Below are 12,943 nucleotides of genomic sequence, written 5' to 3'. Positions count from 1 at the left end.
AAGTAATCACAGCCCGCTGTTTGGTTGATTAAATTATTACTGATGCTGTGAAATTATTTCACTTTAAAAAACATTTTGGCGCTCTGAAGCCCCTCACACACACACACACACACACACACACACACACCTCTACATGTTTATCTACAACATTTTCATTTAATTCTCATAATTTCCACAAATGAAAAGGTAAACATGAATACAATGCATCTATGAAGTAGGCACACACATCATACACCTTGCACTGCCACATATACATAGGCGGTTCATTTGCAACACAGGGACTGGTATCGTTGTCAATGATCTGACTGCAAATCATACATGTACTATTTAATCCTGGGATTTACCAACAAATTATACATGTACTATTTAATCCTGGGATTTACCAACAAATTATACATATACTGTACCATATAATCCTAGGATTTACCAACAAATCATACATGTACTATATAATTCTAGGATTGTACGATCTGAAGGGTCAATTGTAAGCAACGATACCAATCCCATGTGATTATACATGTGAAGTCGCCGCACACCCAATATACTGCGTTTCAAACTATAATGTAATGGGAGTAAACATAAATAGAATGAAATTCCACAAACTAAAATTACATATCTTCAATAAAATAAAACAGAATTCGTTTACACCTGTTAGGATTTACTAAAAACAGTAACACAATAAACTGCAATACTGCGAACATAATTACAAAACCATATCCCCGCCCTCCGCCTAATACATTTTTCATAACACACTGCCATGTACAATATTGAGGTGTATGAGCCAAAACAACCACGTAACAACCACATACCCAGGGACGTTAATGGCAAGCTTTCTCACATACCCCCACGTTGGTCGAGCCAGAGTCTCGAACCCACGCGGACAGAGGTTGGATATCTGTAAAGGCAAGCGTCTTAGACCACTCGGCCACCAGAGAACCCACGTGTGTGTGTGTGTACGTACGTATGTATGTATGTATGTATGTATGTATGTATGTACAAGATTTACATTAAATATATGTAACGGAACCAAATCCAACAAACAACTTTTCCCGCCACTTCTGACTATAAATGTTTCGTGCTCAGAGGCGTAGCTTGGGGGGGGGGGGAAGGGGGGTACATATGTCCCCGGGCGCCAAGGTACAGGGGCGCCAAAATGAGGTTTACAACGTTACATTATAATAAGTAAACAAGGGTAATATTCAAAAATGTGATTAAACGGGGAGGGGGCTGGGGCGCCAATTTTATAGTTCGTCCCCGGGCGCAAAATATCATAGCTACGCCTCTGTTCGTGCTTCCAAGCTTCCTGTTCTAAGATTTCTTCAGTTTAAAAAACTTTATCTCCATTTAAATATGTTCGTGTCAGTGAATAGTGGCAATCAAAAATGACCCAATATTTGATTGCACGTTTCAATACCTGGGTTTCCAGTCAATTTATTTACATTTTTTAAAAACCACACGCGCTTGAAAAAGGTACGTAGGTAGGTAGGCAGGTAAACTCGGCTACACCTAGTCATAGCCGAAGAAGGAAAAAGAAGCAAAAACATCTCTTACCATTACATTCCAGTCCTTATTGAAATAGTAAATGCATGTGACACAACGTCCGTCTCCGTTTGGGTTGTCCACGTGCCTGAGAAATCCTGTAGTTAGACCCGGATAACACGCCACCATTGCCTGGAGAAAATTACCACCGTAAGAAAATTAAACAGAAAACTAACAACTCTGTGGCTAAGGGCCACAATTCCCACTACCTACATCAGCTTTTGGAGAGTATGGTACAATAAACGTGTAGTAAATAGAACGAACTGCCTTAAATAAAATATATATCTATTAATTCGTCTGAGTAATTCCAACAAAATTCGGATACATTTGTATGATATGAAGTGTTATCAGAATCTTACACATGGAATTAGTTAAATGGATTAACCGAATCCTCTTTTTATTTTAGAAGTTTCTCTAAGACGATATTTATTACACCTGCCACTACAAATGGTCATGTATTCCGTAGCGCCATCTCAGAAATCATGGACTCCCCACCCCTTCAAGATCTGAACCCCGCTGTGTAATGAACATGGAAAACTTCATCATTTTATGTCTCCGTCAAAGACAATTTATATCATCCGCACACACACCAATGCACGCGCTAAGTACATATTTCCATTATTTTACCACATGAATGATCAATAATCTTGTAATTAAATTCCTCTATTAACCGCTTAAACGGTTTTCTTTTTTTTTTTATCAGACCTGTTTTTGAGATGCATTCTTCGTAGGCAGTATTATTTTGGTCCGTAATAAATCATAGTGACAGATGTCACTCTAACACGACCCGATATTTGCATTATATATATGTAACGGAACCAAATCCAACAAACAACTTTTTGTCTTCTCACGTCTGACTATAAATGTTTCGTGCTTCCAAGCTTCCTTTTTTAAGATTTCTTCCGTTTAAAAAACATTCTGTCCATTTAAATAAGTTCGTGTCAATGAACAGTGGCAATAAAAAAATAACCCAATATTTGATTACACGTTTCAATACCTGGGTTTCCAATCAATTTTTTTTAAAAAAAACACACGCGCTTGAAAAAGGTTAACAGACCATTTTAACTAATTTTCCAGAAACATCAATGACTTTCACTTCTCTCCTCTGTTTAAATTAACAAGACGATTCTATTTCGATAAAAAAAAATTAAAATTAAAACTGCGAAAAAATCATGCCGATGGTTCTGACGCGTACTCCAACCCGTTCTTTCCGCCAATTCGGAGCTACACGTGTAAAGTTTTGTGATGTATACGAAGTCTCCCTATGGCTGCAGATTAATCTAAAACTTGGCCATTCTTACACAACTGCTGTAACCGAGTAACACTGACCTTACTTTTTTCAGACTGCACTCTGCAACATACAAGATCCATGCAGTGTAGTGTTAAATATAAATGTTCATGATCGAGGGCGATACACACGCATGGGCGTCCACAGAGGTTTTTCGGGGGGAGGGGTGTGTGATGGGTTGGACGGGAAGTCAAAATAAAACGGGACGAGTCTTCAAAATGATACCAATAAGGTCAAGGGTCAAAGGATAAAATGTATACCCTGTCTGTAAAGTCATTTGGAGTAAAATGCACTGCCCATGAGAACACCATGGCCGAATTGCAATGAACAGCGTTTATCGGCCGTTCGCCTAACCGTAACTTGTGTGTGTGTGTGTGTGTGTGTGTGTGTGTGTGTGTGTGTGTGTGTGTGTGTGTGTGTAGGTTTTAGTCACCCTAACTTGGAGGAAGATTGAATTTACTGAAGATGAAATAATGACTAAAGAGAATACATATACAGGAATTCACAATCTGTCATTTCATCAATCATTTGTTAGTTTCGAAATAAAATAATTCAGAAAACTCTGCTATTTATTATAATAAATGCTTGTATATAATGACTGGACACTAAAATGAACTCGAGATCCGGAACCCATCTGTTGCAGCCCATTTCTAGTTAAATCAATTTAAAAACATCTTAATTTTTTCATGAGTTACATGAGCACATGATCAAAAGTTTATTGCAATAACGAAAAGTCTTTAAAGAAAATAGTAAAATACAACAAAGCTAACGCGTGAAATCTCGTTTTCATAACACTTAGAGGTGCGCAGCATTCGGTTTACCGCGGATATTTTTTTCTTCGGTGGTACACATTACCGCACTTTTATGCCGCACATGTACTTGGGCAGTTTCAGTCAGCAAGGAATATACTGAAATTCCCGAATAATATTCTTACGAATTTAATCACATAAACAGCACGTTTTCATTTTTCATGAAAAATAATTCCAAAAATTACTTGCTAAACAACTGTATTTGTCACAAAAATAGTTTTGATTATTATAAATATAAACAGATCTATGATCCAATAATCACACGCTTGACGCCTGTCACGTATGCCAACGTGGTGCCCAAATGATATATAGTGAATGCTATTCAGGTCAATTCCCCCAATTTATGGTCCAATTACGGGCTTTATTATATCCATACTGTAGCTAATACATTGTAGGAATCAGTGTCAACATTTCCTATTTTTATCAACATGCTCTCTAATGTCAGCATGTCTTTTAAATGGCTGTCATCTAAGTTTAATCATCCCACTTGAGTTTATTTATACAACTTATTCAACAATTACCAATTAACATATGCATAACAAATTCATATCCTATACGATACTGACCATTTAACTTTCTGGGTTGTGGGTGGATGCGATATTCTTTTAGCTATTTTGTTTCCTTTTATCTCAAGAAAATTAATTTTTGTCAGATAATATAACGGATATATGATATTACTTAGCTAATACATCAGAGAAAAGATGTCTTTTCCGGCCACTGAAATATTTTTATGTATTAGGCCGGCCGTTGTCCCAAATCACTCATGAAAATTCCACTTGATCCTTTTTTGTAGTGAACTCGATCGCTTTTAAATAATAAATTTTTAATCAGGGTGGAAGTCGTATGTGAGGGTTCTTCAATTAGGGCTCGACATTAAAGCTACGTCATCCATCATTTATATGTATACTGATATAGATTTTTCATAACTTTCAAAATGCTGACTTCCGCGACAGAAGAATTTTCAGGCATGTTAAATAGGCATAGTATCTATAAATGGGGCTCCGAGTGGGCGAGTGGTCTAAAGCGCTCACCGTTACGGATCACTGTCATACTGCCATCTCACCTCTGTCTGCATGGGTTCGAGTCTCGGGTTCGGCCAATGTGGGTATGTGAAAAAGCTTGCCAGCAGCTTCTCTTCGCTCGGTGGTTCTTTCCGGGATTTCCCAGGTTCTTCCTCCATCATTTAAACTGGCGCCATGTATAACCTATCTTGAAAAATGGCGTTAAAGCCTACAACAACAACAACAACATATCTAGAAATATCTTGATACCATACTTACTCTCATATCCTGATATGAATTCTGACGTCTGATTTGGCAAATATCGAACCACTGACCAATCAAAAGTAAGAATTTTGAGTAGAGCTAGTTGGAAAATGTAGATATAATCTAGTGGTAGGCAAAGTACTCGTAAAAATCCAAGTCAAGAAAAAGTGACGTTATAAACTTAACCCGTATTCTCAAAACTTTATGAACACTGTCCCGAAGCTTGAGGATCTAAAAACATTAGTGTGTGTGCGTGTGCTGGCGTGCGCTCTCTGGATTTTTAAGGCTACGATGTCTACAGTGAGGCAGTTTATAGTGATGTCTAGCACCGGGACATCATGATGCAGACATGTATCATCATGTCCCACCCAGTCACATTATCCTGACACCAGGCTGACCAGTCCTAACATTAACCTTTTAACGCTGAGCGCCAAGCGGGGCAACTGCTAGTTCCATTTATATGTCTTTGGTATTACTCGTCCGGGATTCGAACCCGAGGCGGACGCTCTAACCACTTAAACCACCCGGGGTGGTCCAAAACTTTTGATACTATGCATCTTTATTTTGAATAAAGTTGGAATCGTATAGCTTCCAGACTGTTCTTAACTTCTGTCCCTCAACATGCAGGACAAAATATTTGATGAAGGTGTGCTCTTAAAATGGGGTTAAGTTTCAAATTTACGGGACCAGTATTTGACACACGGAGTAAGCATGTGCTTTCGCAAACACATATATTAACCTCTACATTGTACTTTTCTAACATATGATCACGGGAAGCTTTTAACTTGGTGATGTAGCAGCGTGGACAAAAATTTATTCCAATATGGGCGAGCTTCCAGAACTTTATATTTCTTCTAGCACATGGGTATAGAACTGGTTCAATTGGTTATACAGTAGCGTGGGCATGATTTTATTTCAAATGAGCATTCTTGAACGACTTTTTTTTTTTCTAGAGTGCAAGTACGTATAAAGTCCATCGTTTTATCTGATTAGGCTCGTGGTTTTAAGTTCCCTCATGATAAGAGCTTTCTGTGCTGGTTGCCAACAGCCTAAGTGAACAATATGGTTTGATGGTTTACGACATATCAATACAATCTGGCTATTTTAGGCGTTGTGAACGAAACATCAGCAAGAGATATTTCTTTCCCGTTCGAGTAAAAATGAAACAACCATAAATAAAGCTTGTACATTTTTTGGGCACACGATTCTATTTCGGTGACCAAGTTAGCAACAGCTTTGGAATAAGTGGGAACAGCTATCCTTTAAATAAAAATCAGACATAAAAAACGGTTTAAGGACGAAAAATTCTTGTCACATATTTGGATTCCTTTCAGAAAGGCAGCACACCTGTACATTATGACTAATTCCGATTTTTTGTTGTGAGCTTCATAGCCGGCCTAGCAAACTTGAATCACATGAGTCTGACGTTTTATCAATAAAGTACGGCGAAATATCTGACAAGATGAAATCACCTTGTCGGTAATATAAATGAACACAAGGAATGCAAGCGTCACCACAAACCCTCCGCCCGATTCTACTTTTCTCACGTCTTTTATTGCTTTAGAATCGCAAGACGACTGAAAAATTACACATATGCATTCAAAAGACAGTGACCTACCAACGCAAAACTCTCGGACGACCATGTCATGAATCCAATCCGGCGAATTAACCTTTATTTTCACCATTACGGTCACAAACCCTTTCTATCAGAATCCACCAGACGGAAGGAGCCCATTCTACCACGGGCTGAATAACACGATGAAAGTAATATCGCAATATCATTTTATAATTTTATATAAATTTCCAGAACAGAAATATGTAGTTAAATATTAAAGACGGATGATGTGTTCATTTATATTACCGGTAAGGTGATTTGATTTTGTCAGAGATTTCGACGTACTTTTATTGATAAAACGTCAGACTCCTGTGCTTGAACGACTTTTCATCGAGATATACCTGCATTAAACTGATAGAAAAATGATTTATTTCCTCAAAAATCGCGAGCATAGCATTCCTTATATTTTTAATCCGCTGACAATCGAGACGAAACTACAGCGTCGCTGAAATTTGACCTGGATCTCGCCATTAGCATTCCTAGTCATATCACTACACAAATCTCGCAACCTACATGTCAATGACCACAGAGGTCATATAGTCACATGATATCAACAATAAACAATTGCTAGTGTTGCTGTAGGAAAACAAATCGAACATATGAATGAAAGTAACGTAATCTTTATCGAAAAATTAAAGAACACAAACTTCTCAAACTGCTTTCGTGAATGTTAGTTTTTTCTTCAAGTTGCTGCAATATTTACAGATTTCCGGTCGTTGTTTTCAGAATAAATATTTTGAGAAGTTTGTGTTCTTTAATTTTTCTATAAAGATTACGTTACTTTCATTGATATGTTCGATTTGTTTTCCAACAGCAACACTAGCAATTGTTTATTGCTGATATCACGTGACTCTTTGACCTCTGATGTCACTGATATTTAGGTTGCGAGATTAGTATAGTCATGTGAATCGGAATGCTAATGGCGAGATCCAGGTCAAATTTCAGCCAACGATGTACTTTCATCTCGTCTGTCAGCGGATTAAAGACACGACAAATTATATGCTCGCGATTTTTGAGAAAATAATTCATATTCCTATCGATTTCATGCAGGTACATCTCGAATAAAAGTCGTTCAAGTTTGCTAGGCCGGCTAGTAAGCGGCTACCTATACCGACACCAAATGGTGTCGGCGAATTCCAACTTTTCAATAGGCAATGGACTCTGACCCTACACCCCAACATAAATGTCCAAAACAAAAAATGGGTCAAAGGAAACTCGGAATAGCGGTTAGAAGTGAGTTGTTAGTGATCTTGTAACGGCAAACGCCTTAGACCATTCACCCACCCGTGTCCCAAAAGTACAAGTCAACATACGGAAAGTATGATTACGTTCGTAAACAGATCATTCTTTTCTATTTTTCTTTACAGAAATATCACTCTAAAGCAGTATAAAAATATGGATGTCTGACTTTTAAAATAATTTTAATATACACTTCTCTACCTTACGAAAATAATTATTTCCAACAGAAAGGAACATTAAAATATGCGACAGACCCTTTATAAAATGATAGAAATACCGATTTTGCTTTTATTCCGGGGGAACGAATGGTATCAAAATACCACATCGTGCTTCCTCATATTAGCACTATTGTAGTCGAGACAATGTCCGTCGCACACGGTAGACATAAATCGAGTCCTTTAACGACGTAATGAACAGGCGGTGAGTCCTTTGTAGACTGACAGTCTTGAACCAACACGTGTTTGCAAAGTTTCCAACCGGGGTTTTGTCTGTTGTCAGACTATTGCATTTAACTGCGCTTTTCAAGTAAAAGTGTATTTCACAATGATTCCATGCTGCCAATATCACATTCAGATGAGTTTGCTTCCAAACACTGGCTTGGCTAATCTCTTTGGTGTGCGGGGTTGAAGGTGTGCAAATAGATACATTGCCAATACTGTGTTAAAAAGAGCCGTTTAAAGTAACAAAACAAAAACAAACAAAAGAATATCGTTCTGAAAACTCTGCAAACAAGATGCGTGATGGGGTGTTGCTTTAAGCCCTTAAATTGACAAAGTACTCACCACCTGCTTGTTCATCAGTTCTTTATTAACAGGAGACATGTCGACCGTATCAGATTGATGGAGACAAACGATAATCTGTTGATGTACGGTGTGTGACCCAAAATTTCATCATCTTGACATTTGACTGAACGTAAACATTAGTGACAGGGGTGACACATTACAAGGAAATAACCGTGGGCATCCAAACAAATCGAAAATATTACATGGAAATTGCTGCGGACAGCAAAACAAACTGAAAACATGAATATATTTTTTTTCCTGTAACTGAAAATATGTCTTATACAGTACTATACATTCTGATTATTCAAAAACTAAAGTTTTATCTACAATCACACCGCTTTTAAAGTCTCTTTGAGTAACCTACGTTGATTTGTTACTGATTTTGATTAAGTGTGTACATTTTCGAATTTGGGCATGGTGATCTCACTATCTGAACAGCCCGTTCCGATGACAAACTGAAAAGTATCAATCTGTTACTTGTTTTTTTTAAATGCAAACAAATGATTAAATGAAATTGGTAAATTATTTTGTTTTATCGTGTCTACTTTTGTCTCTCCTTTTGGGCCCAGTAAATTACTAAGGTACGAGAAAATTAATGATATGCTCTTCAAAAAAAAGTACAAGACTCTGATTAGTACAGAGACATTATTTGACATTATAAATTATATCATTTTGTGAAATATATGGGAAGTCCTACCAAACTGTATTGAAGTAAATCTGAAAGGCACACCCCCATAGCACATGTAATGAATCAAGTGGATGTGAGGTTTTATGCGCATACTGTGGTACGGATCATGTCGGTATATAGGTAGATGTACAGCGGTTTCTGCGGCGATTCTATAAATGGTATACAAATCATTTTGTTTACCGTAGCTTTCATCTATTTGTGTTTAAATATTTTGACTCTTACAAAGTCTGTTGTTCTAAAAACTCGACCAACAACCAAACCACTCCACCCAAACCAACGAATTTCTTAAAGACGCTTAGCAACGAACCAAACATGCGAGAATGGAAGGTTAGTCGAATAGTAGCCGTTGTCGAATACAAAAGAAAAATGACATCGCTCCCGGCAGCTTATACCCCCACCCTCTTTAAAAACAAAAGCGTCAAGGATATAAAAAAAAAGGTCATAACACGTACCCATTAGATTCATCAATTTATAAATTCTAACCTGAAATTCGAAAGGGGGCTTCTAATACTGCCAACTCCTTTGCGTTTCTATCCAAACGGGAGATTCTTCACTAATCAGGAGACCATATTTTGCGTTGGCGACTCTGTATTTTTCAGACAACGGGAATAATGTAGTTCATCGTCTTCGATATACTCAGAATAATTTTGTTAATGTGTGAGTTCAATCCATTTTAACCCTTGCCCGTTACAGTTTGCCCAATCTTCTTACCAGAAATATTAAAACTAAACAGTGCAAGTATTAGATGCACACGGCACTTTCAAGTTCTGTAAATGTGTAGTCCAAGTAACTACATCTTTAAAAGAGAAATGGACTATTCCAAAAACCGGAAAAGGACAGAAAACAGACCTTTTTATTTACAGTAATGAAGCTCCCAATTTTATTGAAACCAAAACAAGTGAGGATGATATCTATTTTACCAATATATCACTAAAAAAAAACGTGTCAAATCACCATTTTGTCACAATATAGCATTTCTTCACGATGCTCGTTTAGATCTTCACTTCACTAATAATGGATAAAATACGTTGATAATAATAGCATGGTAAGTACCAACTCTGACAATCTCGAAAGAACCTTCGAGCTTGTTAACCATCAAGTACTTATGTGCAAATCAAAATTACTTTAATAATTTACTTTAATATGTAATCTTCAAGTCTAAAATGGTTCCAGTTAAGTACTGACTTTTGCCAATACAAATTAACTCTGGGCAACTACTCCTCAACAGCACAGTATACTGCCATGGAGTTCTGTCGTGGGTCATCTCTACTTAATAACACACATAAATGATTTTACACTGTACATATATATTTAAATAATGCCGAAAGGCAAATAAACTTAGATAAATGGAAATACATCTATAGGAAGACTGGCACTAGACCAGAAAGTTACGATCATGTTTGAAAGGAAAATTCATTTTGATTCAGCAAAATTTAAAACCCTTTTAAAAAGTAACTCTGGTGTGTCCAGAACCACAGGAGCTCGTATCTTTGCTTACAATCGACCTGTCAGACACGTACTGTGTAACTACGTAGTTATTATACAGTACATGTATGACAGGTCAATTGTAAGCAACGATACGAGCCCTGTGCATCATCCACTACCCAAGGTCTCCGTCCTGCTTGATTTTTTTCATTTTATTCATTAGGTGGTAGTCTGTTTGATAATTTTATGTCTGTAAATATTTTAAAGACTTTGTAATACACTGCATTTCCTACTAAACAGCGCCTACTGTATGCTGAAGACAGATGCATGGCCATGTAAAAACATAAAGTGCTGATCACAAGAGAGGGTGCCTGTTATTTTACATGATCCATAATTAAAAGTGAGTACAAATGTAAATATGTTAATGTTTTGTAAACTGAAAATGTCCCAAGTTTTGGGGATTTTTTAAAATACCTGAGTGCACATTTTCAGTAACAGATATGTGTTCACCCTTTGTTCTCTCTCTCTCTCTCCATATGAAAGATTATTAAAATATGTAACCCATTAATTATTATTATAAAAGGTATGTTTTCTTCTACATTCCTATCGATAATAGTATACTCTTCCGTATCTTGCAAACTGACACAGCATGCACCGTTCGAGATATACGTATAATGCTTCACTGTGTAAGTGTTAAGGCAAACTGCTACCTCATAAACATACAAGAATTATAATAGACCTTTAATTCTTACATGTTTTCATTTTTCAACTGATCGGTACCCACCTTCGTTCTGCCATTAATATTGTATTTATCCAGTCTATTTTGGCACTGAATTATTACAGCATCCATACAAGACACGAGAAAGTTAATGTTGCTACACCCATCTTCACTCCCATCCACCCATGTGATAATGTCACCACGAATAGACGTATTCGATGTGGTCATGTTTACTAACTGTCCTCTGGTCAACTTTCCCTTTTTATGAAGACCCTGTACCTCATTTAAAATATCTGTTCCCTTAGATTCTCCGAGAAAATTGTCTACTACACATAAACCGTAAGAATTCAAGCACCGAACAACGTATTCCCCAAGCTCCTTATTTCTAGATTCTAAAATTTTTAGGTACGTTTGACGAGTGTCAATTTCACTATCTGTCTTGATACCGTTATTTGGAGCCATCGTTTTACGTTTTAATGCAGTGTCCATGTAGTCAGGAGCGTGAAGTTTTGATTCCTCCGACTGTAGAATATAACGTTCCGAACTGCCTTCTTCAGCAATAAGGCTTTCCGTAACTGTGTTGACACTCTCTGACAGAATCTTTTTAGGATTAGTATCGTTCTCCTCAGCAGAACTTTTCGAATATGTCTCTAAACTTTCCCTCTGTCTGACATTTATAGTCGACTTCACCAACGTACCTGACTGAAACAAATTTTCCACTGTTTTATCAATTGTATCAACATGATCTGCATGAGTAATTTCACGTGGCGATGTTTTGAATGACTCTTTGCATTGCGCACCATCGTCACGTATTACATCCGGGACAGGTTCAACATCTTCGCGTTTCATTTCGCCGTCGCAATTTTTGGGTGTAATGTCCATATATCCAATTCCCTTGGTTACAAAGTCATCTGCCATTTGGCACGGGGTCTTCTCATTTGAATCCTCACAGGATACGCATTTTTTCGGCTTAGTTAAGTCGAACTTCTGCTCTTGTCCTTCGTGGAAGTCATTATTATGTTGCTCCGCACGTGTTCGTTTACATTTTACTTTATGATTCTTCCAGTGAGCTTTCTGATGTTCTTTGCAACAATACCAAGCACTTCTGCACCCCCCACACAATAATAGATTCTCTAATGCCCCACAAAGTTCGCACTCCATCGTGTATGTTGATTGTGTCACGTACACCGTCTAACATGTATGTTATGACTTTCCAGGGATCACTCATTATTTTCATAATACTGAAAGGGAGCACATCGCATGTACGAATTGTACACAAAAACATTAAAACTCAAACAAAATAATAGTGAACGTGGAGGCAGCAGTCCTGGCCTATTATAACAGACTCATGTACAAAGAATTTAAAATCTAAATAGACCTGTAATTATCGTACAAGGAAAGACAACACGCCAAAGTTGATACGGTCGAACTTGAGAAGATATATATATATATATATATATATATATATATATATATATATATATATATATATATATATATATATAATGGTAAAACTGAATTTAGAATAAATAATTCAAATAAGAAGATGGTTTGTTGTTTTTTTAGCAGCACTTT

The 12,943-nt window shown here is 37.1% G+C and overlaps 1 protein-coding gene across 2 annotated transcripts in view; it reads right to left on the bottom strand.

Moving 5' to 3' along the window:
* The window catches only part of LOC149805576 (egl nine homolog 1-like), a 31,038-nt gene extending 18,451 nt beyond the window's left edge, over positions 1-12,587 (bottom strand). Inside the window, exons 1-2 of one of the 2 annotated variants that reach the window (XM_089950204.1) lie at positions 11,435-12,580; positions 1,552-1,671 (exon numbers count right to left, since the gene is read on the bottom strand). In XM_089950204.1, coding sequence (XP_089806330.1) covers positions 1,552-1,671; positions 11,435-12,529 — 1,215 coding nt within the window. In that variant the 5' untranslated portion in view covers positions 12,530-12,580. Of the gene's footprint in view, positions 1-1,551; positions 1,672-11,434 lie in introns of both variants that reach the window. The other variant, XM_089950205.1, reaches the window with a different exon arrangement.
* Between the last annotated feature and the right edge of the window lie 356 nt (positions 12,588-12,943).

The sequence above is a fragment of the Sinohyriopsis cumingii genome, chromosome 2 (genome assembly GCF_028554795.1).
Source record: "Sinohyriopsis cumingii isolate HCF-2022 chromosome 2, ASM2855479v2, whole genome shotgun sequence".
Classification (NCBI taxonomy): Eukaryota; Metazoa; Mollusca; class Bivalvia; order Unionida; family Unionidae; genus Sinohyriopsis; species Sinohyriopsis cumingii.
Note: the sequence above shows the minus strand (reverse complement) of the source record. Positions and strands in the feature narration are given on the sequence as shown.